This window comes from Canis aureus, chromosome 26 (genome assembly GCF_053574225.1).
Source record: "Canis aureus isolate CA01 chromosome 26, VMU_Caureus_v.1.0, whole genome shotgun sequence".
Taxonomy (NCBI): Eukaryota; Metazoa; Chordata; class Mammalia; order Carnivora; family Canidae; genus Canis; species Canis aureus.
Genome location: NC_135636.1, coordinates 23,301,871 through 23,328,280, shown reverse-complemented (window position 1 = coordinate 23,328,280; position 26,410 = coordinate 23,301,871). Strand labels below are relative to the sequence as shown.

The following is a 26,410-nucleotide window of genomic DNA, read 5'->3' as shown; positions in this document are numbered from 1 at the left end:
GCTAGCTCATAAATGATGAGACACCCTCTGAGTTCTTAAAGCAGATGCTTTGCCTATATCCCCTTGTCCTTACCACTTTCACGTATACTGGCCTGGCTTCCAGCTGCCAGCACGTGCGCTCCTTTGTATGATGCCTTTCTCTGATTATTTCCTACTCTGTCTTTGTCACTTACACAGCAGGCCCAAAGTGTAGAGGAATTAATATTTCATCCTCCCTGGGAGCTCCTCTCAACCAACGACTCATGGGACTTGATATATGGACACCCCAGCTCCCTAACTCCTTGCAGTGGATTAACACTGCAGTGCATGTTCTACACTGGCTCTCAGAGTTTCCCATGGGATTAAGCCCCCATTGTACACAACAGTAGCTGGCTTGATCATGAATCCTATATTGGTTGCCTTACTTTCTTTGTCTCACTTTCCCACTCCTCTACCAGTAATTTTTTAAATTCCATATAAGATACTTACAGTCTCATGATATGCTTCTGGGGGTACAGAAATGAAAACACCCCCTTTCCAAACAGAAATAGCTCAAGTCATGTCCTGTCTGCTGCAAGGTGTGTGTGGGCAGGGCAAGAGGGGTTCCTTCAGTTGTGAGCTTGCTGCATTCTTCGAATTTAGGGCCAGCTGTGGCTCCCCACTGTCTAGCAACATACAAATAACACAAACATACAAATTGTTGGAAGAAGACTGGAAGACCTCACTCAATAAATACTCACATTTGGAACAGGAGACAGAGAGAGAACATCAGGAAGTAGTCACCAGTTCATAATGCATACTTCCTCCTGCAAGACAGGAGCAGCAAAGGCTCTTTGGTTTGGCAGCAGACAACATCCTTGTTCAGTCCATCTCACTGCCTCCAGGCTATTCTCTGCGCTCATCGCTCTTGTTCATTGTCCTCCATGGCTATATCTAAAGGGTTCCCGGCATGGATTCCTCTTCTGAATTCTGTACAATGCGAGCAGCTCATTTTCTGTTGATGTGAGATCTGAAGATTGAGGATGCTTAATGGTAATGTCAGCCATACTTGTCTGATCATAAGACTCACCTGGAATGCTTATTAAATACATAAGTTCCCAGCACTGCTCTTCACATTTCTGAAGAGAAGATCCTTGGAAATTGTCCTTACTTGGATTTCCTAGTGAACAGAGCAAGAGGCAAAGGTTTCATGGTAGGGTCTTAATGGGAGGTACTATCCCAAAACAAAAGTTAGAGACAAGGAGAAGGAAGGAAAGCAACCACAGGGTGGTATATTTTTGACCTCACTGTAGCTTCAAGATAACATATTTGGTTGCTTAGTTACATAGGAGTCTTCTTAAAAAGTTATGCAAACCCACCATGTTTTGAAATGGTGAAAGGAAAAAATTATTTGCTTGTTCCCTCCTCTCACCTTGCACTGGCCAAACTTCACACATGGAGTGTCTTGTTTCTGTTTTTGTTTTTTCACCCTTGGAGTGTTAATCCTTCACAGCTGAGATTCTTTCCCACTCTCACAGAAGAGGAGGCTAAGTTCCTTGACTGACTGGTTCACGAAGTCATGGGTGGTGGGAGAATAGCAACTTCCTCAAATGAGGAAATGCAGGTAGAGAATAATTGATTCATAAAATTTGGAGGTCACAGGTTAAGGGATGACAGTCAAGATAGTGAATGAGAAATTGTTATCAGTAGTATAGGACAAAGAAAATGAATACTTGTTTTGATGACATGAAAAACTAAGATTCTCATTTAAGTCCAGGAGATACAAACATGAACTCCAAGAAATTAAGTATAACTCCATAATCCTTTTCTTTTCTTTTTAATATTTATTTATTTAATCTCTACCCCCTAACATGGAGCTTGAACTCAAAACCCCAGGATTAAGAGTCATATGCTCTCCTGAGCCAGCCAGGGGTCCCACAACTCCATAGACCTAAATTTGAATTTGGAACATCAGTGTGAACCTAAGGTATATTTTCTTTAAAAAACAGAAAAGATTATTTTCTACTTCCGTAAACTTAAAAAAAAAACCCAAACCACAAGTCACTGGGAAGGGGTACCCCTAGCATCCAGATTGTGGTCTCTAAATACTATTTTTCTCTAAAAGGAGCCAAGGATACTTGAAATATTTGATTTCATATCTGGAGTATAAAATGTACAGGAAGAGCCTGAAATATCTTGTTTGAAATAAAAAAAAAACTCAAACAGATAAACCCATACAATACTACTGTAAGAAACAACCTTTAGCACATGGGAAAATGTGAACATCAAAAAGAACAGTACCTACAATGAACTGAAAGACAGCAGGTATGTTGTTTGTGAATCCATGATGATATTTAAAACAATAAAAACAACAAAATGCTTCCGTCAACACTGGAGGATACTAGGCAATGATGTCATCATCCTGAATACTGGTACATAAAGGCAAATAAGGATTTATCATGCTTTTACTCCATGAACTATACCTCAGAGCAACTAAATAGTTGACAAGGGAATGTACAATAACAGCTGGTAAACATATAAAGGATGATAGATTTAAATTAAATACTAGAAATAATAAGTATCAGAATTGAAATAAAGCAATGGTTCTAGGCTAGCTTTGTCAAATATAACATTCCATGATAATGGAAAAATTCTATATTTGCATCGTTCAACAGAGTAGCCATTGTAGCTGTTGAGCCCTTAAAATGTGGCTAGTGTAACTAAGGAATTAAATTTCTAATTTTGTTCAATTTTCATTACCTTTAGCCACATGTGGCTTGTTGCTTTGTACTGTTGAACAGTACAGTTCTAGGGCATGATTATGTTTGGCTGCTAAAATCATCAGGTGAAAAACTGGTGGGGAATTTATAATGGGTAGGTTAGAATTGCTACTCCAGAATTTACTGATCCATCTTAAAATGGATAAAGATACAAACTGACATTATATCTTCTGATGTGATGCAATGGGAAGTATGTAACTCCACCCATGAAATATTCTTGCCAAAAATATCAAACCTAAATATGATCCAGCTTCTAGATCTAACTACCAGTTTTGGAAATATATGGAATGAGAGAACATGATAAACACCACAGCAAGAGAGATCAGCAAAATCTAAATGTGGACAAACTATGATTTACTAGGATAATCAAACAATTGCAAGGGAAAAGAAGTGGGAGGGGATGAAACCTATGATCAGGGAGACCTTGCTTAGAACCAACCATGTCTTAGCCTGGGTCTCCCAGAAAGCAGAACCTGACAGTAAAGCTATGAGCAAATACTTTATTGAGGAGTGCAATCTCAGAGGGCAGGAATGAGGGACAATAAGTGAAACAGGGGAGCACAAGAATTAAGGGGGAGCACATGATTAAATTGGCCACCATGAAGAGTGTGATTCCTTAATCCCACTGACCTTGTGAGAAGTTACATACACTGTGTCTTCAGACTGTTGATCTGGGGATGAAAGGGAAAGCAATTGTCCATTGGTTCTCATCTCCATTGGTCAAAGTGTGCCTCAAAAAGTTTTAAGTCCAGGGCAGCCCCGGTGGTGCAGCGGTTTAGCGTCGCCTGCAGCCCAGGGTGTGATCCTGGGGACCTGGGATCGAGTCCCATGTCGGGCTGCCTGCATGGAGCCTGCTTCTCCCTCTGCCTGTGTCTCTGCTTCTCTCTCTCTCTCTCTCTGAATAAATAAATAAATCTTTTTAAAAAAAGTTTTAAGTCTATGGCACTTCTGGGTTGTACATACTAGGCATATTTCTACAGTATCCCACACTGCAGCATTAAAGAGAAGCCCTGAAGAAGTGCCAGGCCACACCTGTATGCAGCTGGCTGGAGCCTGTGCAGAACTGATCTGGGCAGGAATGTTAGATTAAATGACAGGTGAGGGGATCCCTGGGTGGCGCAGCGGTTTGGCGCCTGCCTTTGGCCCAGGGCGCGGTCCTGGAGACCCGGGATCGAATCCCACGTCGGGCTCCCGGTGCATGGAGCCTGCTTCTCCCTCTGCCTGTGTCTCTGCCTCTCTCTCTCTCTCACTGTGTGCCTATCATAAATAAATAAAAGTTTAAAAAAAATTAAAAAAAAAATAAATGACAGGTGAGCCTGAAAGGATCTGGAGTTATGCAGAAGTGTCTTAAACTTTTTTTTTTAAGAGAGAGAGGGAGAGAAGGAGAAGGAATGTATCAGGGGAAAATGAATGCTATTGAATTTTGATTGGATATATTTGGCGACGTTAGAAATTATTGTTAACTTTCTGTGTGATTATGGTATGGTGTTTATGACATTTCTTTAAGGCTTACCCTTTTAGTAATTCATGCTAAAGTATTTATACTGAATAATATGTCTGAAATTTTCTTCAAAATAATCCAGTTTATAAGGGAGAGTGGATGGAAGCATAGCTGAAATAAGACTGGTTGTGAGTTATATATGGATTTTAAAAACATCCACTAAGGTTGATATTCTTCCCTTTAAAAAGTAGAACCTAATTTCTCTCCCCTTGAATGTGGGGAGTATTGAATATTCCCCTTGAATATTTTATCAAATACAGTGTGGTAGAAGTGATTTTGTGTGTCTTCCAAGACTATGTTATAAAAGTGACTGCAATTTCTACCTTGCTCTCTTTTGCATCATTTGTCCTGGGGGAAGCCAGCTACCATGCTGTGAGGACGCTTCAGCTGCTCTGCAGAGGTGGCCATGTGGCAAGAAACAGATCCTTCCTAGCAACACCTTACCAGCCAGAGGTGAGGGCCACCTTGGTATATATCCTTTAACCCCAGCTAAGGCTTCAGATGTCTGCAAGCCAGGCCAACAACATGACAGCAACTTCATGACAGATCCTGAGCCACCCTAAAGTCCTAAAATTCTCTCAGAAACTGTGTAAGATAATAAATGTTTATAACTGTTTTAATTTGCTAAATTTGGGGATAATCTGTTATACAGCAGTGGTCAACTGAAGTAAGTTAATAATTGTTGAAGCTGGGTATTGAGTTCATTGTTCTATCCAATTTTTTTTTAAGATTTTATTTATTTATTCATGAGAGATACACAGAGAGAGATAAAGACATAAGCAGAGGGAGAAGCAGGCTCCCTGCAGGGAGCCTGATGTGGGACTCCATCCCAGGACCCCGGGATCCATCCCAGGACCATGTGATCCCAGGATCACGATCTGAGCCAAAGGCAGATGCTCAATCACTGAGCCACCCAGGAGCCCCTGTACTATTCTATTTTTGTATATGTTTGAGATTTTTCATGGTAAAAATTGAATAGTGAATTCCTATATTACATCTTCATATAAGTCATTTCCAAGTGGATTAAAGACTATCTATAAAAAATAAAAATTCCTGGTAAATTATCATCTTTATTACCTCAAGGTAGGAAAGGATTTCTTTTTTTTTAAATTATTTATTTATTTATTTATTTATGATAGTCACACAGAGGGAGAGAGAGAGAGGCAGAGACACAGGCAGAGGGAGAAGCAGGCTCCATGCACCGGGAGCCCGACGTGGGACTGGATCCCGGGTCTCCAGGATCGCGCCCTGGGCCAAAGGCAGGCACCAAACCGCTGCACCACCCAGGGATCCCCAGGAAAGGATTTCTTAAACGAGATATGAAAAGCATAGACTATTGAGAAAAGACTGATAAGTTCATATGCATTAAAGATAAGAACTACTTATTGGATGATACTATAAAGAAAGTGAAAAGATAAACCAGAATCTGGAAAGTGATATTTGTTATACACATAATAAAGAAAAGACTAGTATCTGACTATGTATGTGATTCCCACACATCCGTAAGAAAAAGATAAGCAGCCCAATAGAAAAATGGGCAAAGGATATGAATGCTCAATTCACAGAAGGGGAGAACTAAATGACCAATAAACAAATAAAATACTGATCAACCAGTTATCTGGCATCCCTGTTGATCCCCACAGTAATTAACACTCCCTCTCCTAGCAGCCTTCAACAATGGCTGACTGGAATTAGTATATAAATACCCTCAAATACTCTAGCCCTCTTGCTTCTCTGAGGCATCCTACTTCATCCACCTCCCAGAGTTTCCCCTGTGGAATTCCCCTGTGGAATTGTTCGCAGTAGTCACTGGCTTGATAACACACTCTTTATTGACTGGCCTCCCTTCCCAGTCTCACTTCCCTATTCTCCTATCTGCTTCCTGGAATTACATCCCATATTAACCTTGAATTCTTGCCTTGGGGCTTTCTTTTGGGGAAACCTAAACTAATATAAGAGTTTTCAAGCTTCCTTGCCAGTATCAGACCAAGTTTGAGTGAGCCCTGGCAATTCTGTGAGAACTTTACACATGAAAAAAAAAGCTACAGCCTTGCAATGCATAGGGGAAAAAGGGGCCTGATGGCTTCAAGCCAGCCCTTAGGGTCAGGGGCCCAGACCATGGTCATAGGTATATACTTCTAAGCTTCCCAAGTCCAGAACTCTTCCAGGTCTGCTTTGTTTCTGTCCTCTTTGAACCCTGTCCATAATTAATGCCCTTAGCCCTAACTTGCTCAGGTTCATAGCTAAACTCTCTTTGTTGCTTGAGTCATTTTTGATATGCTGATCTAGCTTTAGACTGTTTAACTTGGTAAACACTGCAATCTGGACCACACCTTTAGTCACAGGCCAAGCTTTTGGTGAGCTGGTTCTGTACACATGGTTATCTGTCACCCCTCCCCCACACTGGGGTTCTGGCACGGTCATAGCACAAGTGAACACAAGAACCACTTCCCCCTATTGAAGGCTGCATTGCTGCCAGTGGCTTCTCAGATGATGGGAGTTGGTGCCAGTGGCTTGGCAGCAACATGAGATAGAGACCTCTGTGTGGGCATCAGAAGCCTTGACCACAACACTGGCAGCAGTCAGTATCAATGCCTTGGGCCAGCACTAGGAATAGAGATGGCGTCTGGCTGCACCAGGATGGTGGGCTTTGATGGGAGTCATCTTAGAGAGGAGTCAGCTTCTCTATGAGTCAAAGCAGGAAACAAGGACATGGCTATCCTCCATGGGTTTGCCATATTGTCTCAGTGGTAATATTTTCTTTTATAGTACTGGGTATGTGTAGGCGGACTTCCAAATTCTTGTGGCCTGTATTCATTACCTATTGCCATAAGACAAACTGCCCAATTTAGTGGCCTACAACAATTTATTATCCTTACATTTTCTGTGGGCCAGAAATTCAAGAACAGCTTGACTAGCAATTCTAGCTCAGGGTCTTTTGTGAGATCTTAAATATTGCCCAGGACTTCTGTCATCTGAAGCCTTGATGGGCCAAAGGATCCATTTCCAGGCTGGTTAACATACATGTTTGGTAAGTATGTGCTAGTTTTAGGTGGCAGGCCCCCCAGTTCCTCTTCACCTGTGCCTTTTCACAAGCTGCTCAAGCATCCTCATGAAGTGATGGCTGATTTCCTCCAAAGCAAGTGAAGAAAGACAGGGAGGAGAGGAAGAGAAGCTCTCCTTTGCATGACCTAGCCTTAGAAGTCATGTAGCACAATTCTACTACATCCTATTTGTTAGAAGAGAGTCACTACGTCTGGCTTCCATTCTACAGAGAGGAATTAAACTTTTAACTAGAATATCAAAGAATTTGTAGATATTTTTAAAAATATCATATTGGTTTTACTTTAATAGCTAACTGTAACATGGATTATAAGGTCTTTTCCAGCTTCTATTTCTAACTAACTCTACTTATCTATTCTTTCCTTATTTAAGCAGTAAGGTTTAAATTAGTTGGGGATATAGTATGGTCAACTTCTATTTCTTTAATTAATAATTAGAACAAAAAACCCCCCCAAAATAATAATTAGAACAGTTACCTGTTCTTCAATCCCTCTCTCTTTTCTAGCACACTACCCAAAAAACCTGGGGCTTATTGTCTATAGTGGCCACTCCAACTTCCAACAAGTCAGCTAGGCCAGGGTTGTACAGTTAACTTGTGAAAAGTAAGGCATCTAGAGAGGACATTTGAGAAGCTGTCCCACTCATCCCCAGGGAGGTGATGCAAAGAAATACTGCCAGGTGTTGGGGCCAAGAAAATGCATTGCTCAGACCTCCTACTGTGGGGAATGTAATTGACTAGAAGCCCAGCTGCTGCTGTGCTGATGAAGGCCCTTTCCTGAGACATGCAGGGCTACTCCAACTGGCAACTTTGGCACCAGCACTCCCCTTCAACCTGGACAAGTCTTTCTCAGAACTGCGTCACACTCTGAGACTCTTCTTTTTTTTATTTTTTTTCAATTTTTTATTTATTTATTTTTATTTTATTTAATTTATTTATGATAGTCACAGAGAGAAAGAGAGAGGCAGAGACACAGGCAGAGGGAGAAGCAGGCTCCATGCACCGGGAGCCCGACGTGGGATTCGATCCCAGGTCTCCAGGATCGCGTCCTGGGCCAAAGGCAGGTGCCAAACCGCTGCGCCACCCAGGGATCCCCTCTGAGACTCTTCTTAACGGATCTTTCCTTCCCCCTTTCCCTCACAGTTGTCAGGTTTTTCTTTCCGTCTGAATCTTCTCTTTGCCTTTTCCTCTTTATTTCCTCTTTATCCCTCTCAGATGTTTCTCCTAGTCTCTTGCAGGTCTGTTTGGGCATTAGTAGATCTCCCAGGCATACACAGTGCTGGAGTTGGTTCCTGCTGGCTTCTGAGAGCACAGTCTGTGTACCTTCCCAATTCTTCATTCAGTGACATCATGTTGGTAGCTTGAAAGAGGCCATGGTGGGAGTATTTACACCATAGAAATTAACAAATGCTACACATGAGGGTGCTTCTTCCCCAGGGAGCTGGTTGATAAACATTTATCAGCATATCTCATATACCCAACAGAAACCAAGAGACCTGTTCTGGATTCCCAGGCTGTTCATAGCATCATTATTCATAGTTCCCTCAAACTGGAAACTGCCCAAATGTCCATCAGCACTAGGATAGATAAATAAACTGTCATATTATGGCATAAATATATTGAGCCAATGGAATATAAAAATGAAAACAAATTACTTACTATACACAATAACATGGATGAATTTCACAAATACAATGCTGAATGAAAGAATCTAGACACAAAAGATTCCATATTGTAGTATCTCATTTATACGAAGTGAAAAACTGGCAATACCAATCCACAATGTATGAAGTTAGGAAAGTGGCTCCCTCACAGAGGTAGCGACTAGGAGAGTCCCAAGAGGGATCCTATGATCTTCTATTTTTTGACCCGGGCCCTACTTATGAGTATGTTTACTTCGAAAATTCACTAAGCTATATATGGATGTTCTCTTCATTTTTCTGTATGTAATACTAATGGAGTTTATTATTTTTATTATTTTTTTTTAAAGATTTATTTATTTATTTATGATAGACATAGAGAGAAAGAGAGGCAGAGATACAGGATGAGGGAGAAGCAGGCTCTATGCCAGGAGCCTGACGCGGGACTCGATCCCAGGACTCCAGGATCGCGCCCTGGGCCAAAGGCAGGCGCCAAACTGCTGAGCCACCCAGGGATCCCCCTAATGGAGTTTATTAAAAAGTATATATAATTAGTTGTTCCATGAAAGAAGTGATTTTATTTTATTTTTTTTTAAGATTTTTTTTTTTTTTATTCATTTAATTGAGAGAGAGAAAGAATGAGTGAGAAAGCACAAGCAGAGGGAGCGGCAGACTCTCCGCTAAGCAGGTAGCCTGATATGGGGCTCGATCCCAGCACCTTGAGATCATAATCTGAGCTGAAGGCAGATACTTAATCGACTGAGCCACCTAGGTGCCCAAAGGCAGTGATTTAAAAAAAATAATTTAAAAATTATTGGCTAAGTGTCTGATTCTTGATTTTGGATCAGGTCATGATCTCAGGGTCGTGAGATCAAGTTCCATGTTGGACCCTATGCTAAGTGTGAAGCCTGCTTAAGATTCTCTCTCCCTCTGCCCCTCTCCAAAGCCCCCCATTCTGCTCACTCTCTCTCAAAAAATATTTTTTTAAAATAGTGATAGAAAAAAACACATAACATAAAATTTACCATCTTAAACGATTTTTTTTAAAGATTTTTATTTATTTATTCATGAGAGACATAGAGAGAGAGAGAGGCGGAGACATAGGCAGAGAGAGAAACAGGCTCCATGTAGGGAGCCCGATGTGGGACTCAACCCCAGGACTCCAGAATCATGCCGTGGGCCGAAGGGAGGCGCTCAACCACTGAGCCACCCAGGTGTTCCCATCAACCATTCTTAAGTGTACTGTTCAGTAGTGTTAAGTATATTCACGTTATTGTACAAAAGATCTCCAGAACTTTTTAATACTACAAAACTGACACTCTGTACTCATTAAACCACTGCCTGTTTTTTCCATTCTACTTTGTTTCTATGAACTTTGCTACTTTAGTTATCTCATGTAAGTGAAATAATACAATATTCAATGTCTTCAAAATTTATCCATGTTGTAGCTTGTGTCTTTCCTTTTTAAGTCTAAGTAATATTTTATTTTTTTAAAACAATTTTATTTATTTATTCATGAGAGACAGAGAGAGAGGCAGAAACATAGCCAGAGGAAGAAACAGGCTCCCCATGGGGAGCCCGATGTGGAACTCGATCCTGGAACTCCACGATCATACCCTGAGCCAAAGGTAGACAGACACTCAACCACTGAGCCACCCAGGTGTTCCAATATTTTATTATTTTTATTTATTTTTTAAAGATTTTATTTTTAAGTAATCTCTACACCCAACATGGGGTTCAAACTTAAAACACCATGATCAAGAGTTGCATGCTAAAAAAAAAAAAAAAAAAAAAAAAGAGTTGCATGCTCCACTGACTGAGCTGGCCAGGTGTCCCTGAGTAATATTTTATTGTATATACATATACCATGTTTTGTTTATCTACTCATCTGTCAATGGACATTTAAGTTGCTTCCACCTCCTGGCTATTGTGAATAATGCCTCAGTGAATATACAAATATCTCTTCAAGATCCTGCTTTCAATTATTTTGGGTATATCCACAAAATTGGATTGCTGGATCATAAGGTATTTTTTTTTTTTTAATGTAAGCTCCATGCCCAACATGGAGTTTGAACTCACAACCCTGAGATCAAGAGTCACATGCTCTACTGAGTCAGCCAGGTGCCCCATGAATTCTATTTTTAATGTCTGGAACTGCCAAACTGTTTTCTACAGTACACTACCATTCCCATTAATAGTATACAACAGTTCCCATTTATCCATATTCTTGCCATTTGCTATTTTTGGTTTTATTTTAATAGTAGTCATCTTTAACAAGTGTGAAGAAAGGCTGAGATTTTTATATGCTTTTTCACTGCTGCCTCCCCAGAACCTAGATCAGTCTCTGGTATATAGTAGCCTCAATAAATATTAGTTGCATAAGTGAATGAATTGAATGAGTTGACATTTTGTATAGGGTTGGGTAGTGGGTTGAATAGTGGCTCCCAAAAGATATATTCATATCCTAATCCACATAACCTGTGAATATTGTCATATTTAGGAAAAGGGTCTTTGTAGATGTAATTAATTAATGCTCTTGAGATGACAAAATCATCCTAAATTATCCAGATGGGCCCTAAATCCAATGACAAGTGTTCTCATAAGAGACACACACGGGAAAAGACAACACAGAGGACAGGGCAATGTGATGACAGAGACAGAGACTGGAGTGATGTGGCCACAAGCCAAGAAGGCAAGGAATGCCAACTTCCATCAGAAGCTGGAACAGGTGAGGAAGGATTTTCCTCTAGAGTTTCCAGAGTGAATACAGCCCTGCTTACACTCTGATTTTGGACTTCTGGTCTCCAGAAACATGAGAGAATAAATTAGTTTTTTTTTTGTTTTGTTTTTTGTTTTTGTTTGTTTTTGCCACTGAGTTTATGGTAATTTGTTTTGGCAGTCACAGGAAACTTAGGAAGGTCAGTTGTCTTTTAACACTATTACTGTTTTCCTTTTTTTTTTTTTAAGATTTTATTTATTTATTCATGAGAAGCACAGAGAGAGAGGCAGAGACACAGGCAGAGGAAGAAACGGGCTCCGCATCGGGAGCCCGATGCAGAACTTGATCCTGGAACTCCAGGATCACACCCCGAGCCAAAGGCAGACAGACGCTCAACTGCTGAGCCACCTAGGTGTCCCTCTTACTGTTTTCCTAATGTCTTATCCATGTACAGGAGAAAAATCTTGGTTCTCTATTGTAGAAATTTGAGGGAGAGGGCATCCAACACCTCTAACAGAAATTCCAAGTTCTCTGCCTTTAAATTAGTGATTTCCTCCCAACACTGGTTCTTGTCCATTGAGTTAATATAAAGGCTACTTCCTATATTTGTGGGGCTTGCCTATGGAGGCCACCAGGAGCTCTGCCAACAGCTAAGGGGCCTAATCCTGTGCTCCTAGATCAAGGATCCCTAAACATTTTCCTGTAGAGCCTGCCAAGGACTACTGGGATTTTATATTTGTAAGTTCACTTATCTCTCCATGGAAGTTGCTACCCAATGGAGCTTCCTTCCTACCTAAAACCCTCCCAGTTTTGTTTGTTTCAAACCCTCAGGATCAACCTTTTTTACAGGCAATATAGTAACTTATATGTTAGGTAAGATCCTGACATTTATAATCAGGGAATTGCTTTGTTCCATGTAGACTAAAAGTATTAAGATCTTTGTAGATGTGCTGCCGAAGTGAGCACCAAAAGTATAAGATCTTTGACTTATGAAAAAATGTTGATGTTTCAAATAGCACAGAGTAAGGTCCTTTCATACTTAAGGAAGGTTAGACAGCTGATCAGATATATTTTACCAGGGCAACATTCATCCTTGCAATCTAGTGCTCAATAAATATCTGTTGTATATAGTGGACTGATACCTCTCCCAAATTTCCTTTATTAGATCCTTCTTACAGGTGTGAGTGCTGGCTGGCTGCTGAATAAGCTATGTATACAAAACACTGCTCTCTTGCCTCAAGGTGGAATCAATTCTATAATATAATTCATGTCCTAAGGCTCTCCATAGGATCAGGCTGAGGCTTGACTCCAGATAAGACTATATCCTTGCTTAACTCCTTTCCCTGTTCTGTCCTACTTCCTTCATTGCCTCCAGAGAGCACTCTCATAAAAAATCATGCATTCAAATCCTGTTTCAGGCTCTGCTGCTAAGGAAACCGACCTAAGACAATGCATGAGTAAAAGCCAAAAAATTGTAAAACCATCCATGTCCCTGACCTGGAGACAATGCAAAGATACAGAAAATGATGACATGAAATCAGAGAGAGCAAAGGGTCACACAAGCAGAGAGAATGCCTTTCTTGAGTTTATTTTTTTAAAAAAGATGAGGTAACTTCAAACCATCTTAGTGGATACAAATCTCCTTGGCCATTCAGTTAGAGCTGTTCCAAAAATTCTCTGCCATTAGAATTCTTTACCATTGACATTACAATTTCCAGGCCATGGTAGTGGTCACTTGAAAGGACTAGTGGAGAAAAAGATGGTGTGGGATTTCAGGTAGAACAGTCACAGAGTGTTGGTGATAGGCGTGAGGGGTCCAACAGACATACTTCTGGAACTGCAATGATGCTTTTCGTCAGAACGACCAGATGATAATATCAGAACTTGCCTGTGTGTTATATATAGATGCATATGTATATATAATTGTACAGCCATTCTTTCTTTTTTAAAGATTTTATTTTTAAGTAATCTCTACACCCAGCATGGGCTTGAATTTATAATCTTGAGATTAAGCGTTGAATACAGACTAAGCGAGCAAGGTACCCTTATACAGCCATTTTTAATCAATTCTTAACCAAGTCTACCTCAAAAGACTTATCTTTGGAGGAAGCAAGATACAGAGTATGTTGATAATCTATTGTAGTCCCAAAATAAATCATCCCCAAACTTAGTGGCTTAAAGAAGTATACTTCTTTATTTTGCTCATCTATCTGCAGTTTGGGGTGAGTTCAGCAGAGATGACACCCCTCTACTTAATTAGTTATGGGGGCTTAACTGGGAAGACCTGGACCACTGGGGTCTGGAGCCGCTGGGGCTGGTCTCCCCGCAGTACAGCAATCTCAGAGTAGCTGGGCTTCTTTTACAGCAGCTAGATTTCCTTAGAGCAAGTGTGCAAAGGCACTCAGAAAGAAGTGGTAAAACTTCCTGGATCTAGACTCAGAAGTTCCAGTATATCACTTCCACCACAGTTTACTGGTTCAGCAAACACTAAGACCAGCCCAGATTCAAGGAGTGGGGGGAATGAGTCCCTATCTCTCCGTGGAAGGAGTGTAAAACAATCTGCAGCCATTATATATTTATTTATTGGGGTCAGGGAGAGGGAGAGAATCTTAAGCAGGCTCCATGCCCAGCACAGAGCCTAACACAGGGTTCCATCTCACAACCCTGAGATCATGACCTGAGCCAAAATCAGGAGTCAGACACTTAACTGGCTGAGCCACCCAGGTGCCCCAAAAGGTGCATTTGGTGCCTAAACAGGGACTTGAATCAGCCATCTTTAATCCACTATGCAGAAGTATAAAGTGCAGGGGACTCTGACAACAACAGTAATGGAGAAAGATAGCAATACTTCCCTTCATAGGTCAAGATAAGATTTTTTTTTAAGATTTTATTTGTATTTATTTATGAGACTCAGAGAGAGAGGCAGAGACACAGGCAGAGGAAGAAGTAGGCTTCCCTCAGGGATCCTGATGTGGGACTCGATCCCAGGACGCCGGGATCATGCCCTGAGCCAAAGGCAGACGCTTAACTGCTGAGCCACCCGGGTGTCCCGATTTTGTTTTTTAAAGCAAGATAATTTGAGCAAAACATGGCTAAGGAAAGAGAGAGAACCAGATAAGGGAATAGATTAAAGAAGAAAAAAAAATTTGCTGCAGCAAGATTCTAGGGCAGCCATATTGCTCCTCTGTAGATGCAAACTGTTTTCTGTTATCCCTGAGCGTTGGTAAAATTATTTGAAACTTCACAGTCTGGGTTCAGTTTTGCCATGGGGAATGAAGGAAAAGGCTGGTTCCACTTCTGGTGTAGAGGAGTAGAGGGAGCAGTGCCTCCTGAAGCCAGGCGGTGGCCTCACGTAAGCCACCTCCATCTGACTGGGTCCTTGCCAGAGGGTAGGGCCATATCTTACATTTCCTACTTCATCCTACACAGTCCCTGTAGGACACTCGAGCCACAACCACCTGCAAACCAGAATGCCAGTGGTAGGGCCTAGGCTGAACAATACATTTCATATAGGAATAGGAGGGATGTATGGGTGGAGGGCTGGGTGTGAGGCTGGGGTGTTGCTAAGCTTCACCAGGCTTGAAGTGGATGGACAGTAAGGTAGATCAGGACCTAGGCATGAATGTGGGGGTATGCCTTAGAATCTTAGAATTCTGTGCTCTAAGGTAAAGCTGCAAGTCTCCACAGGTATATGAGGGGATTTCTTTGCTTCCCAGGGACTGCAGGGTGGTCAAACTCTGAGGTAGCTGCCACAGGAATATTCCTCACAACACAAGGCTTGTATGACAATGTTCTGGTTATCCATTGCTGAGTAACAAACCTCTCTAAAACAGAGGCTTAAACCAGCAGCCAGGTTATCACTTCTCAGGATTTTGGAAAAGGCACAGTAGGAAAGACTTACCTCTGTTTTAGGTAATGAGGAAGAGCTCAGATGGCTAGAGCAACCTAGATGGCTTCTTCCCTCAACGACTGTCCTTTAGCTGGGATGGGTTCATCAGGTTCATGTGTCTGGAACCTCAGTTCTTGGTAGTAACTGGGTCCTTTTCCTCCATGTGGTCTGTGTGTGTTCTCTTTCTACAGCAAGGTGGAAGAAGGGGAGCAGCTCAGGGTCATCAAGAGCTCAAAATCAAGGTCACCAGGTATTCTCAAAGCTCATCTCTGTAATTGGTAGTCACTTCTGCCACATTCTTCCATTGGTTAAATCGAGTCACAGGTCCAGTCCAGATTCCAGGATCGATTACTGTCAGGAGGCAAGTTTCTGTGGGGCCACCAAAGTGACAAACTACCTGACAAGAAGAGCTCTAGGAGCGGATGTGTGTGGGCTGAGGGTGCTCCAACTCCTAATTTTATGCTGGCCTCTCTTCAGAGATGTTTGAGAATAGTGCGGAGTAAAATAATCCCACATTACCTCCACAGAATTAAAGGCCCCTAGATCAGCCTCCAACAAGGCAGGGCTGGGCTGTGTGTGTCTTCACTCAGTCTATCAGGCGTTTATTGCGCACAACCTATGCGCTGAGTTCTTAACACACGTGCTATTTCGTATCCCTACTTTACAGAGGAGAGAGCGAAGGCTGGGACGCAGCACTCCTCCTCCAGTACCGCACACCACGGTACACGCCCACACACCACGACGAAAGCTCCTGGGCCCTTTCTGCCCCGCAGGTGGGTTCGGAGCAGAGGGACGCCGCGCGCGGGGGTCTCGGGGAGGGCGTGCCCAACACGGCCGGCAAGGCTAGCAGGGCGGACGGCTCCTAGGCAGGCAACGGGAAGAGGTCGCCTCAGGGATGCTAACCTGCCGCGGCCGTGCCGCCCGAAGGGCAAATACTGGAGGGCTAAGGACCTCGGAAGGTCTCAACAACCCGCTGACCCAGCGTGCGGGACCCGCCTCCAGGGCCGCGCCGCGCCCCGCCCCGCCCCGCCTGTGCACGCACGCGTCGCTCCGCCCGCCGCGCAGCTCCGGCCCCGCCCTCAGGATTGACCGCCCGAGCCACCGTCCGCCCAGCCCCGCCCCGCACGGCCAGGCAAAGCGGAGCCGGCCGTGCGGTGTGTGTGTATGTGCGCGCGGGGCGCCGTCTCAGCCCCGGGAAGATGGTGGCGGCGGCGGCGGCGACTCAGGCTAGGCTGAGGAGGAGGACGGCGGCGACGACAGCGCCTGCGGGCAGGAACGGCGGGCAGCGCCGGGACTGGGACGCGGCCGGGGCTGAGAGGCCGGGGCTGGGGGCCGGGCTGCGCCTCCCGCGGCGGCGGCTGCTGCTGCTGCTGCTCCCGCCGCTGCTGCTGCTGCCCTGGGCGGCCGAGGCCGCGGCGGCAGCGGCGGCGGTGTCGGGCTCAGCCGCAGCCGAGGCCAAGGAATGTGACCGACCCTGTGTCAACGGCGGCCGCTGCAACCCTGGTACCGGCCAGTGCGTCTGCCCCGCTGGCTGGGTGGGCGAGCAATGCCAGCACTGCGGGGGCCGCTTCAGGTGAGTGGGGGGTGGTGTTGGAGGGTCGGGCCCGGAGGGAGGCTGAGGCTACGGGGAGCACGAGATGGCTCCAGGCCGGAGGCAGTCGCCGGACGGAAAGTGGGGACGGGAGGGCCGTCCCACAGTGTTTGAGGACCATTTGCTTCTGAGATCATCGTCTCTGGCCCAGGGTCGTCTACTGGAAGATGAAAAGGTTTGAGGCAAGGGTGGAGGCACCCCAGACGGATTTTGGGTGCGGTGGGTACATGAGAAGAAAGCTCAGAGTCCCATAGAGTATCAAAGCCAGTCCCTGAAACTGGGCCTCTTTCGGATAAATGAGGTATATGAGAAAAGATGAGAGAGCTAGTCTTACTTAAACACTTTCTTTTAACATTCCCTTGTTCCCTAGGGCCTGATGAGTTCTCTCACTCATTGACAATGCAGGGTACTCAGAAGAAACAGGGCCTTGGCAGTGATTTGTTGGCTGAAGATAGAAGGGAAAGGTTAGGATTGTGAGATATTAGAGGTAGAAGAATCAGGGTTGTTGGTTAGAAGAAAGTGAAGAAACTAGCCTTTTGAAGCTCACTAGAGCTGGCTGATTGGAACAGGGTGGAGAGGGCATAGAAGGAGGTTCCTGTTTGCCCTGGTTTCTGGAGAATATGGAGTTCTGAGTTGGCCTGGTTCAGGACATTACCTCCTGGAGAGATCATTAATTCATTAATTAATAGTTATCTATTATTTGCTTCAGTTGTGGGAGGATTTCCAGGTAATACACAGAAACAAATAGATTAGCCAGACTTTGGCCTAGTCCACACAGTTTGGAATACAGCAAGAGAAAGATAGGTACACAAGTGACCCTAGTCATAAGCACTACAGAATCATTCATGCCTTTGGCAGATTTTACTAAACATTTTTGATGTCAGATGTGGAGGAGTGGGGATATAGGGACCAAGGCACACAGGCCCTGCTCTCATGGATCTTACATTCTAGTGGGGAAGACAGGCAGTTAATAAGTAAATAAAGAAATAAAGAAATGACTGCGATAATTTTAGTTAATAGTGCTGTCAAGAAAATAATACAGAATGTCCTGATTATAAAGAGGACTATAAAGGATTATAAAGAGTGAGTAACTTTAGGAGAAACCCCTCATTTGAAGTGACACTTGATCTGACCTGAATGAGGCAATGTAGTAGTACCTGTGGGAATTCAAGGAGGGAGATTGTGACTAGCAGGGGGAGTGCAAGGAAGACTTCGAGGAGAAAGTGACATTGGATTTCAGCATTTGAAGCAAAGTAGGACTTGGAAATATGTAGCTGGGAAAAAAATTCCAGATGGGAGCAAGGGTGCAAACAAAATTGTGGAGACCACAAAGTAAAGTATTGCTGGTACTAGGGTATATAGAACAGAAGAGAGTTGTAAGGGGAAGATTTAGAATGGTAGAGTTGTAGACTCCTGTAATGTCACATCTTCGCGGAAACTTAGAGAACATTGAGGAGATGAGCTCTTTTTTTTTTTTTTAAACTATACATTTAATAGTGTCACAATAGTATCTCTCTTTTTTTTAAAAAGATTTTATTTATTTATTCATGATAGACACAGAGAGAGAGAGAGAGAAACAGAGACACAGGCAAGGGAGAAGCAGGCATCATACAAAGAGCCTGACGTGGGACTCGATCCTGGGTCTCCAGGATCACGCCCTGGGCTGCAGGCGGCGCTAAACCGCTGCGCCACCGGGGCTGCCCCGAGATGAGCTCTTTATTGTTATGGAGAAATCAAGTGATTTCATGCCCAGTGTGTAGTGTGTCTCGCTTTGTAACCTAGGGCGTTCTGATTTACGAATTACATTAATCTATGCATATTTGTTGCGGGCTGCTCTGGGGTAAGTTGTAAGATACAATGGCAAAGAAAAGACCACACAGTCCTACTCTTGGGGAGTGTATGTTCTAGTTTGGGAATAAGAAATCTAATAATTTGGTATTATCTTGCTTGAGGCTATGGAGGAAAGGACGGGGGCAAACAGAGGGCTTGAGTTTGAAACGTTAAGGCTTAGTGGCTGAACAAGTGAATTTTGAGTTGAGATCTGAGGGGTAGGATAGCACTACCTACATGAGGGGTGGAGTACTAAGGAGCGAACATGTACAGAGGCTTGGGGATGAGGGGCATCATGGTAAGCTGAATAGAAGGCCAGATAGCTGAAGCAGAGCACAAATGGGAGCATGGCAAGACTGGAGAGACAGACAGGGGCCAGGCCATGTGAAGCCCTGTGGGTTGGGTTGAGAATTTTGACCTTTAACTCTTGAGCAGTGGAATGGCACAGTTAACTTGAATTTTCATGACATTATAGGCTTTTAGATTGGAGCCAGAGCAGGAATGGCCTTTAGGTAAGGCCAGAGCATTTTGAATTTGAGGAGCTTCTAAAATCAAATGACTGGATGGTTGTGTCAGATGAGAGCCCTTTAAGTTCTGAGTATCTGGAATGCCATGGAAGGCAATGGAGGCCCATAGGGCGCCAAGGGACATGCATAGCAAGATCAGTCTGTCAGTACTGTTCGGAGTAGGAGGACTCATTGTAAGCCTGAGACATGGTGGGCAGTTGGGTGGGAGCTATTGGCCCCGATCAGGACAGAAGTAAGGAGAACCTAAGATAGGCTGTGGGAGTGGAGGCAGGGTGGATGCTAGGTGGTAATTGCAGAGGTAAAAGACGGGTCTTGCTTGGAAACTGGTTTATTCTTGGGAAGGAAGGGGGATGGTGAGGGAAAGAAAGCTAGATCCTATCTTCGGTGACTGAGAGAATAGTAATACCATTAACAGACACAGGGACATAGGAGAAGCTGGTTTTATACCCACTGAGATTAGGTGCTCTCAGGGTATCCACTTGGCAGGACAAGTGTTAGTGTTGGAGTTATCAGTGTAGAGAGGGACATAGCCAGGGAGAAAGAGCAGGTCTCTCTCTAGTCCAGAGGATTGAGAAGAGCCATTTGTTATAGGGAATAAGCAGTCCTGACACTGGTTGTCTCAGATGGTATCAGGCGTGAGTGAGGGGTCTCCCCTGATTATCGTGGATGCTCCATTTGAGCAGGTTCACCCTGGTTGTCAGTGCTCTTTCCTGGGCAAACAGTTATGACTTTGGTCCTGATAATTCCAGTATATTTTGTGGGCTGCTAGAATTTGCATTTTTAAAAACGAAAGTAAGAGGAACTTAATGTCTCTGGCCTTTTAAAAAAACTCTCATTAAATTGTTAGTGGAAGGATTATTTTAGGGGAAGACAGAAATGTTGGTTTTGATTAAAGTGGTACACATCTTGATTTAACTCACAGACCTGTTTGTTATTAAATGGAGAGACATTCAAATGAATGCCTTTCCGGTATAGAATGGCATCAAGTCAGTGTGTTTTTAAATCTTTTTCGTTGCATAAATCCTGTGTTATAATTGTTGTTATGAGTCTTTTCTATTAATTGAAAAGAATGTAGGATAATAAGAGGATTAGATCTTACCAAAGTTATCACTGAATGCATACTATATGCCAGGGATCTGGTCAAACATTTTTTTTTTTTGGTCAAACATTTTTATGTACATCATGCCATTTAACTTCTGGACAACTCTGAGAGTGTTGTGTAAAGTTTGTGTTATTGTATGGTTAGACAGTTGGAAAATAAGTTTGTTTGTTTTTTTTTCAAACAAAAGATACTACAGAAATGATTATCACAGAGGAGAATATTATTGGTGTCAGTTTAGTAAAATTAACTATGGAAATTAACTATGGAATCTTTGGTGGATGACTTCTAAAGCAATGCCAGTTTCATTCATTTTTATGTTACTGTTCATAATTCAGTGATCATTTTTTTTTTTTAAACTTTTATTTATTTATGATAGGCACACAGTGAGAGAGAGAGGCAGAGACACAGGCAGAGGGAGAAGCAGGCTCCATGCACTGGGACGTGGGATTCGATCCCGGATATCCAGGATCGCACCCTGGGCCAAAGGCAGGCGCCAAACTGCTGCGCCACCCAGGGATCCCAATGTGATCATTTTTTTCTACTTGTGACATCACCATGGAAATTTTTCTTTGGTTGATAATAAATACATTCCATCAAATTAGAAGTAAAGATACTAAGCCCATCTATGAAGTTAATATGCATTTAATTCTTCTATGTTCCTGCTGTCAGAAGTTTGGGGAGGATAGACTATAAGAGCCTAGTGAATGGGAGCCTTATAATTACCCAGGATGTTAAGAACTTACCTTCTCCAGAAGAATAAGGAAAGAAGTAGGCATTTATTGAGCATCTGTTTTGTTCCCGGCATATGGAATAATGGTGGTCATGGTAGTCCCAGCACTACCTGCCACCAACATTTCTCCATTTTTTTCCTAGGTGTTGTGTCAATTGCCTTTTAGCAATTACTCTTTTTAATCCTTAGAGTGAAGTTATTCCCATTTCACAGATGGGTGAACTGAAGCTTAGAGATACTGAGTAACTTGCACCAGCTCATACAACTTGTGAAAAGCTGGACTGGGATTTGAATTCAGGCCTTGTTAATTCCCACACGCTTGCTTTCCATTGTACCATTTGGCATCTGATTTTTTCTGAGTCCAGTCACCCTTTACAAATATTCTTTGGAAGAGCTGTCTAATGCCATTGAGAAACAAGAGGAAAATAGATTTATTACAACTCTAAAGCTAGCATTAAAAAAAACAAAACAGGGACGCCTGGGTGGCTCAGTGGTTAAGTGTCTGCCTTCAGCCCAGGGTGTGATCCTGGAGACTCGGGATCGAGTCCCTGTATGGAGCCTGCTTCTCCCTCTGCCTCTGCCTGGTCTGTGCCTCTCTCTTTGTGTGTCTCTTGAATAAATAAATAAAATCTTTAAAACAAAACAAAACTTTAACTCACTTGAATATGTTTGACTACTAGTCAAGGACATAAATCCCTATAGTACAAGGACATAAATCCCTATAGTGAAATGAAAATTCTGGAAAATAAAATTTTAAAAATAAAAAAATTAATTTTTTATTTTTTGGTTATAGTAACTATAGAAGTAGTATTAGCCTAAAGCCCTAAATTTATGTTCATAAATCAAATAGGCTTGTCTGTTTTCCTCAGTAGGATATAAACTCCATGAGGGCAAGGATTTTCATCAGTTTTTCTTGCTGTTCTATTCCCAGAGCCTAGAATAGTGCCTAGGACATGGTGTGCAATAAATGTTTGTTGAATGAAAAGATGAAGAAAAGTCACCTTTACCTGTATAACTGCCATATCTGTCTTTTGTCCTCATAAACCTCATGAACTTCATTGTCTTCTGTTTGCTGGGCATCTTTTTGGGGATGTTTTACTGTCACCTCATAGTAAGCCATCTGAGACAAATGCTTCTTGAAAAAAATAGTCTCTCCCTTTATCCTCCCTTATTTCAGTAGTAAATCTTACCTGAGATAACTAAAGGTCAAAACATAGGAGTAATCCTTTGCTCTTTCTGGGTATTCTTTTTTCTCTAAAATCTTAAAATTTTGTTCCTTTCCACTTTTTCTCCTGCCATCCTAGGGCACACCTGGCCCTTTACCTCCTTGCTGACCTGCCTCTGTTGTGCCCTGACTGGGCTCTTGTACCTCCAGAATCCATTCTACACTTTGTCATAGAAATCCTTTGAAACATATGTCACTGTCCTGCTCAGAAACTTTTTTCCCCTACTCCTCTTATTACCTGTAAAATGATCCTCAACAGAAGGCTTCCACTGCCTCATACACATTCCTTTCTCCCTACCCAAATTCTTTTACTTTGTAGTTTTTATACATATTTCCTAAATTTAACACCTTTCTTGCTCCTTGCTCCCATGTTCTTTCCTTTCTACTTATCAAGATTCTACCTCAAGGCCTATCTTCAGTTTCCTATAATAGCCAGTTCTCTGAAATCATACCCATTCTCTTCTTTTGAGATGAGTCATCAGCCTATTCAATTCATAGATAGCTTTTGAATGATTGTTATGTGTTAGGTACCATGCACTGCCTTGAGAATATGAAGGTGGGTAAGAATCAGGCCTTGCTTTCCCATCGGAGAGCTCATAATTCTGAAGGGAAGACAGCTATGGTGCACAGGCAATTAGAATTAATAATAAAAATACAAGTAATATGTGGTGCTGGACTAAGATGTGGGGAGAGACTAACTCTTTTGAGGGCCATTGTTGAGGCATCGCAAAGACAGGAACATTTGGGCAGATCCGAGGTTTAGTGTAAATAGACAATCTGGGTGAGATGGGCATTCCGGAAGGAGAAAAGAGCATGTACAAAGGGAAAGAATCATGGACTTTCATGCTTACTTAAGTGTATTAGTTTCCTAGGTCTGTTGTAACAAAGTATTACAAACTGGGTGGCTTAAGCCAACAGAAGTTTAATCTTTTATAGTTCTGGAGGTCACAAGCCTGAAATAAAGTGTCAGCAGGGCCATGTTCTCTCTGAAAGCTCTAAGGGAGAATCTGTTCCATGCCTTTCTCTTAGCTGCTGGGATGGACAGCAGTCCTTAGCATTCTTGGCTTGTACATGCATCACTCTAGTCTCTGCCCCCATCACTTTAAACTCACATAGTATTCTCTCTTTGTGTCTCTTCTGTTGTGAGGACATCAGTCATGTTGGACGTATGAATATGACTTCATCTTAATTTGATCATCTGCAAAAACTGTTTCCAGATAAGGTCATCTTTCCACGTACCAAGGGTTAGGATTTCAGAGTAGCTTTTGGTGGTACACAGTTCAACCCACAGCACTTAGAGAACTGAACATAAGTGGATATTGTTGGAACATAACTTGTGAGGAATGTCTTGGAAAGGTGTGAGACTGGAAGGTGGTAATGGCCTTCCCTCTTCCTTTCCCATCACCTTCCAGTCTCAGGATGCATCCTTGACCGGGCTAAGCCATCAGGGGATTCCAGCCTCTTGTTGTAATGATTGTTTTGAGGTAGGCATGTGATCTAAGCTGACTCAGTCAAAGTGACTCTCAGGACTTTTGCTGGAGACCTCTCTCTTCTGGATGTTTATGAAGGAGATGCTTTGTCGTCTTTTGCTTTGTGTGCTGAGGATCTAAAACCTAGAATTGTTATAACTAGCATTGTTGTTGTGATAGGAGCCCACCTGTAGTCAGAGCAACTTCTAGAAGAGATATCAGAGAAATGGAGCTGAAGTCCTGATGACTTTTCTGAAGCTCTGGGTCAAACATTGCCTGAAGTATACTTTTTAGTTTTATGAAGTCCTGCAGTCCATGTTTTTCTTAAGCCAATTACAGTTGGATTTCCTGTTCTTTACAATACAGAACAATTCCTATGCAGAGGAACATAGTGCTGGATCATGAAAATCTTTGTATTTTGCACCAGGAAGTTTGAACCTTTTTCTCTAGAATTGATAACATGGTCTAAATTCCTGACATTTTTCTGCCAAGTCTCTTAGTTTTCCAATGTTGATGGGCACATGATCTGAACCCTAAGTTACCACAGGCAGTAGTTTTAGCTTGTTTGATACTGCATAACTCAGATTGCCAACTTCTCCTGGGAAAGAGGCTGTTCTCACTCTCTTGTACCTCAGCTCTATTTAGCCAATTTCCCATATGAGGGTTCATTAATTTGTATTTGTAAATCGTATTGGATACAGTTTCTGTCAAGGTTCTTTTAGTGACACTCAACTCAGACAAGTTTAAGAGAAAAAAAAAACAGATTTATTGGTTCATGTGACAGAAGAGTCAAGGGAATATTGTTGGCTTTGTGTGTGGCTGGATCCAGGGCACCATTTGGTCTGTCTCCCTCCATCTCTTAGCTTTGATCTGTTCTCTGATGGCTTCATTTTCAGGCAGGCTGTCTTCAGGTGATATCTCCAGAGGTTAAATCAAACTGGCTTAACATCCTCTACTGGAAAAGAATGACCCTTTCTTAGAAGCTTGTTGCAAAATAAAGAGTGCTGAGAATCTCACTGGTCCCTTGTCCTTTACTGAAATGGTCTCTGTGTTTGGGTCATGGGAATGTCCTGATTCATCAGACCTGACTTGAGTACCTGCTGTGGAGCTGGGGTATGAGGTTCCATTGGATGGAATAAGTGGCATGGACTGAGGAAGGGGGAGCAGGAAAAGAGAAAGGAAAACACACATACTGTACCAGAAAAGTGGGGCTTATGTTGGGCAGGTAAGAACAGTGATATTGCTGCATTTTCCTAGAACCTGCCATTTGGTGAATACTCAATAAGTGTTGGTGATAAAAATTAGGAATGTTCTGGAAAATACTGTATCAAGTAATAAAACGCCAGTTTCCCAGTTTACCAGGAATTCACTCAGTCATTACTAGGGATTGTGAGGGTCCCACTATGTGGAATGCATTATGCTGGCTCGTGGAGATGACTGCAGTGAGGACTGTGCCATACTGAATTTCGGTCTAGCAGAGTCAAGTCACTGAATAAAAGTAATTTGTCCTCTGATTTTGCGATGGGGGAAATAGAATTCTGGGAAGAATCAACTAAATACATGCTTATATGGGATGAAATTATGTTATATTGGCTAAAAACTTAACTATGTGAAATATTTACATAATAAACATCTGACATTTTTGCTGATTCCTAAAAGATAGAGTTTACTTATTTGAAAAAGGTGAAAATATGCTTAAGTAAAAAGAAAAATTGGGCATGATGTAATATAATATTGCACAAAGCATACGTTTGAAAGCAGATATCTGACATTTAAACTTTACCTCTGTGAACGTTTCCCAAGGTAGGCAAATGCTTTTTATTTACTACAGTAAATAGAGGTTGGATAAATATACTGGAGAAAAACAGAGTATGTATGACCAAAACGTTTTTTCTAAATATGAAGAACTGATTTAATAAATTTGTAGGTTATATTTATCTTGAGTGTTAAATACAGAACTCGGTATCTTGTACTGTGGTTGAACAAATTATACTGGTTTTTCTCTATAACACAATCTGTTTTTTTTTTTTTTTTAATTCTTTTTTTTTTTTAAGATTTTATTCATGAGAGACACAGAGAGAGGGAGAGAGGCAGAGACACAGGCAGAGGGAGAAGCAGGCCCCATGCAGGGAGCCCGACGTGGGACTCGATCCCGGGACTCCAGGATCACGCCCTGGGCCAAAGGCAGGCTCTAAACTGCTGAGCCAGCCAGGGATCCTCTCAATCTGGTTTTTATTTTTTTATTTTTTTATTTTTTTAATTTTTATTTATTTATTTATGATAGTCACAGAGAGAGAGAGAGAGAGAGAGAGAGAGGCAGAGGGAGAAGCAGGCTCCATGCACCGGGAGCCCGACGTGGGATTCGATCCCGGGTCTCCAGGATCGCGC

The 26,410-nt window shown here is 42.5% G+C and overlaps 1 protein-coding gene and 2 long non-coding RNA genes across 10 annotated transcripts in view; 1 reads left to right on the top strand and 2 right to left on the bottom strand.

Annotated features, from left to right (window-relative positions):
* LOC144298036 (uncharacterized) overlaps nt 1–16,566 on the bottom strand; it is a 43,480-nt gene extending 26,914 nt beyond the window's left edge. For 5 of the 6 annotated variants that reach the window (XR_013365026.1, XR_013365028.1, XR_013365027.1 and 2 more), the window contains exons 1-2: nt 15,561–16,566; nt 720–1,138 (exon numbers count right to left, since the gene is read on the bottom strand). This is a non-coding gene — a long non-coding RNA (uncharacterized LOC144298036). Of the gene's footprint in view, nt 1–468; nt 645–719; nt 1,139–15,560 lie in introns of all 6 variants that reach the window. The other variant, XR_013365031.1, reaches the window with a different exon arrangement.
* Nucleotides 16,567–16,656: 90 nt separating this feature from the next.
* The window catches only part of ATRN (attractin), a 161,605-nt gene continuing 151,851 nt past the window's right edge, over nt 16,657–26,410 (top strand). For all 3 annotated transcript variants that reach the window (XM_077872383.1, XM_077872381.1, XM_077872382.1), the window contains exon 1: nt 16,657–17,121. In XM_077872383.1, the coding sequence (XP_077728509.1) occupies nt 16,748–17,121 (374 nt within the window). In that variant the 5' untranslated portion in view covers nt 16,657–16,747. The remainder of the gene's footprint in view (nt 17,122–26,410) is intronic.
* Nucleotides 24,792–26,410, bottom strand: part of LOC144298038 (uncharacterized) — a 49,631-nt gene continuing 48,012 nt past the window's right edge. Inside the window, exon 4 of the long non-coding RNA XR_013365033.1 lies at nt 24,792–24,977. This is a non-coding gene — a long non-coding RNA (uncharacterized LOC144298038). The remainder of the gene's footprint in view (nt 24,978–26,410) is intronic.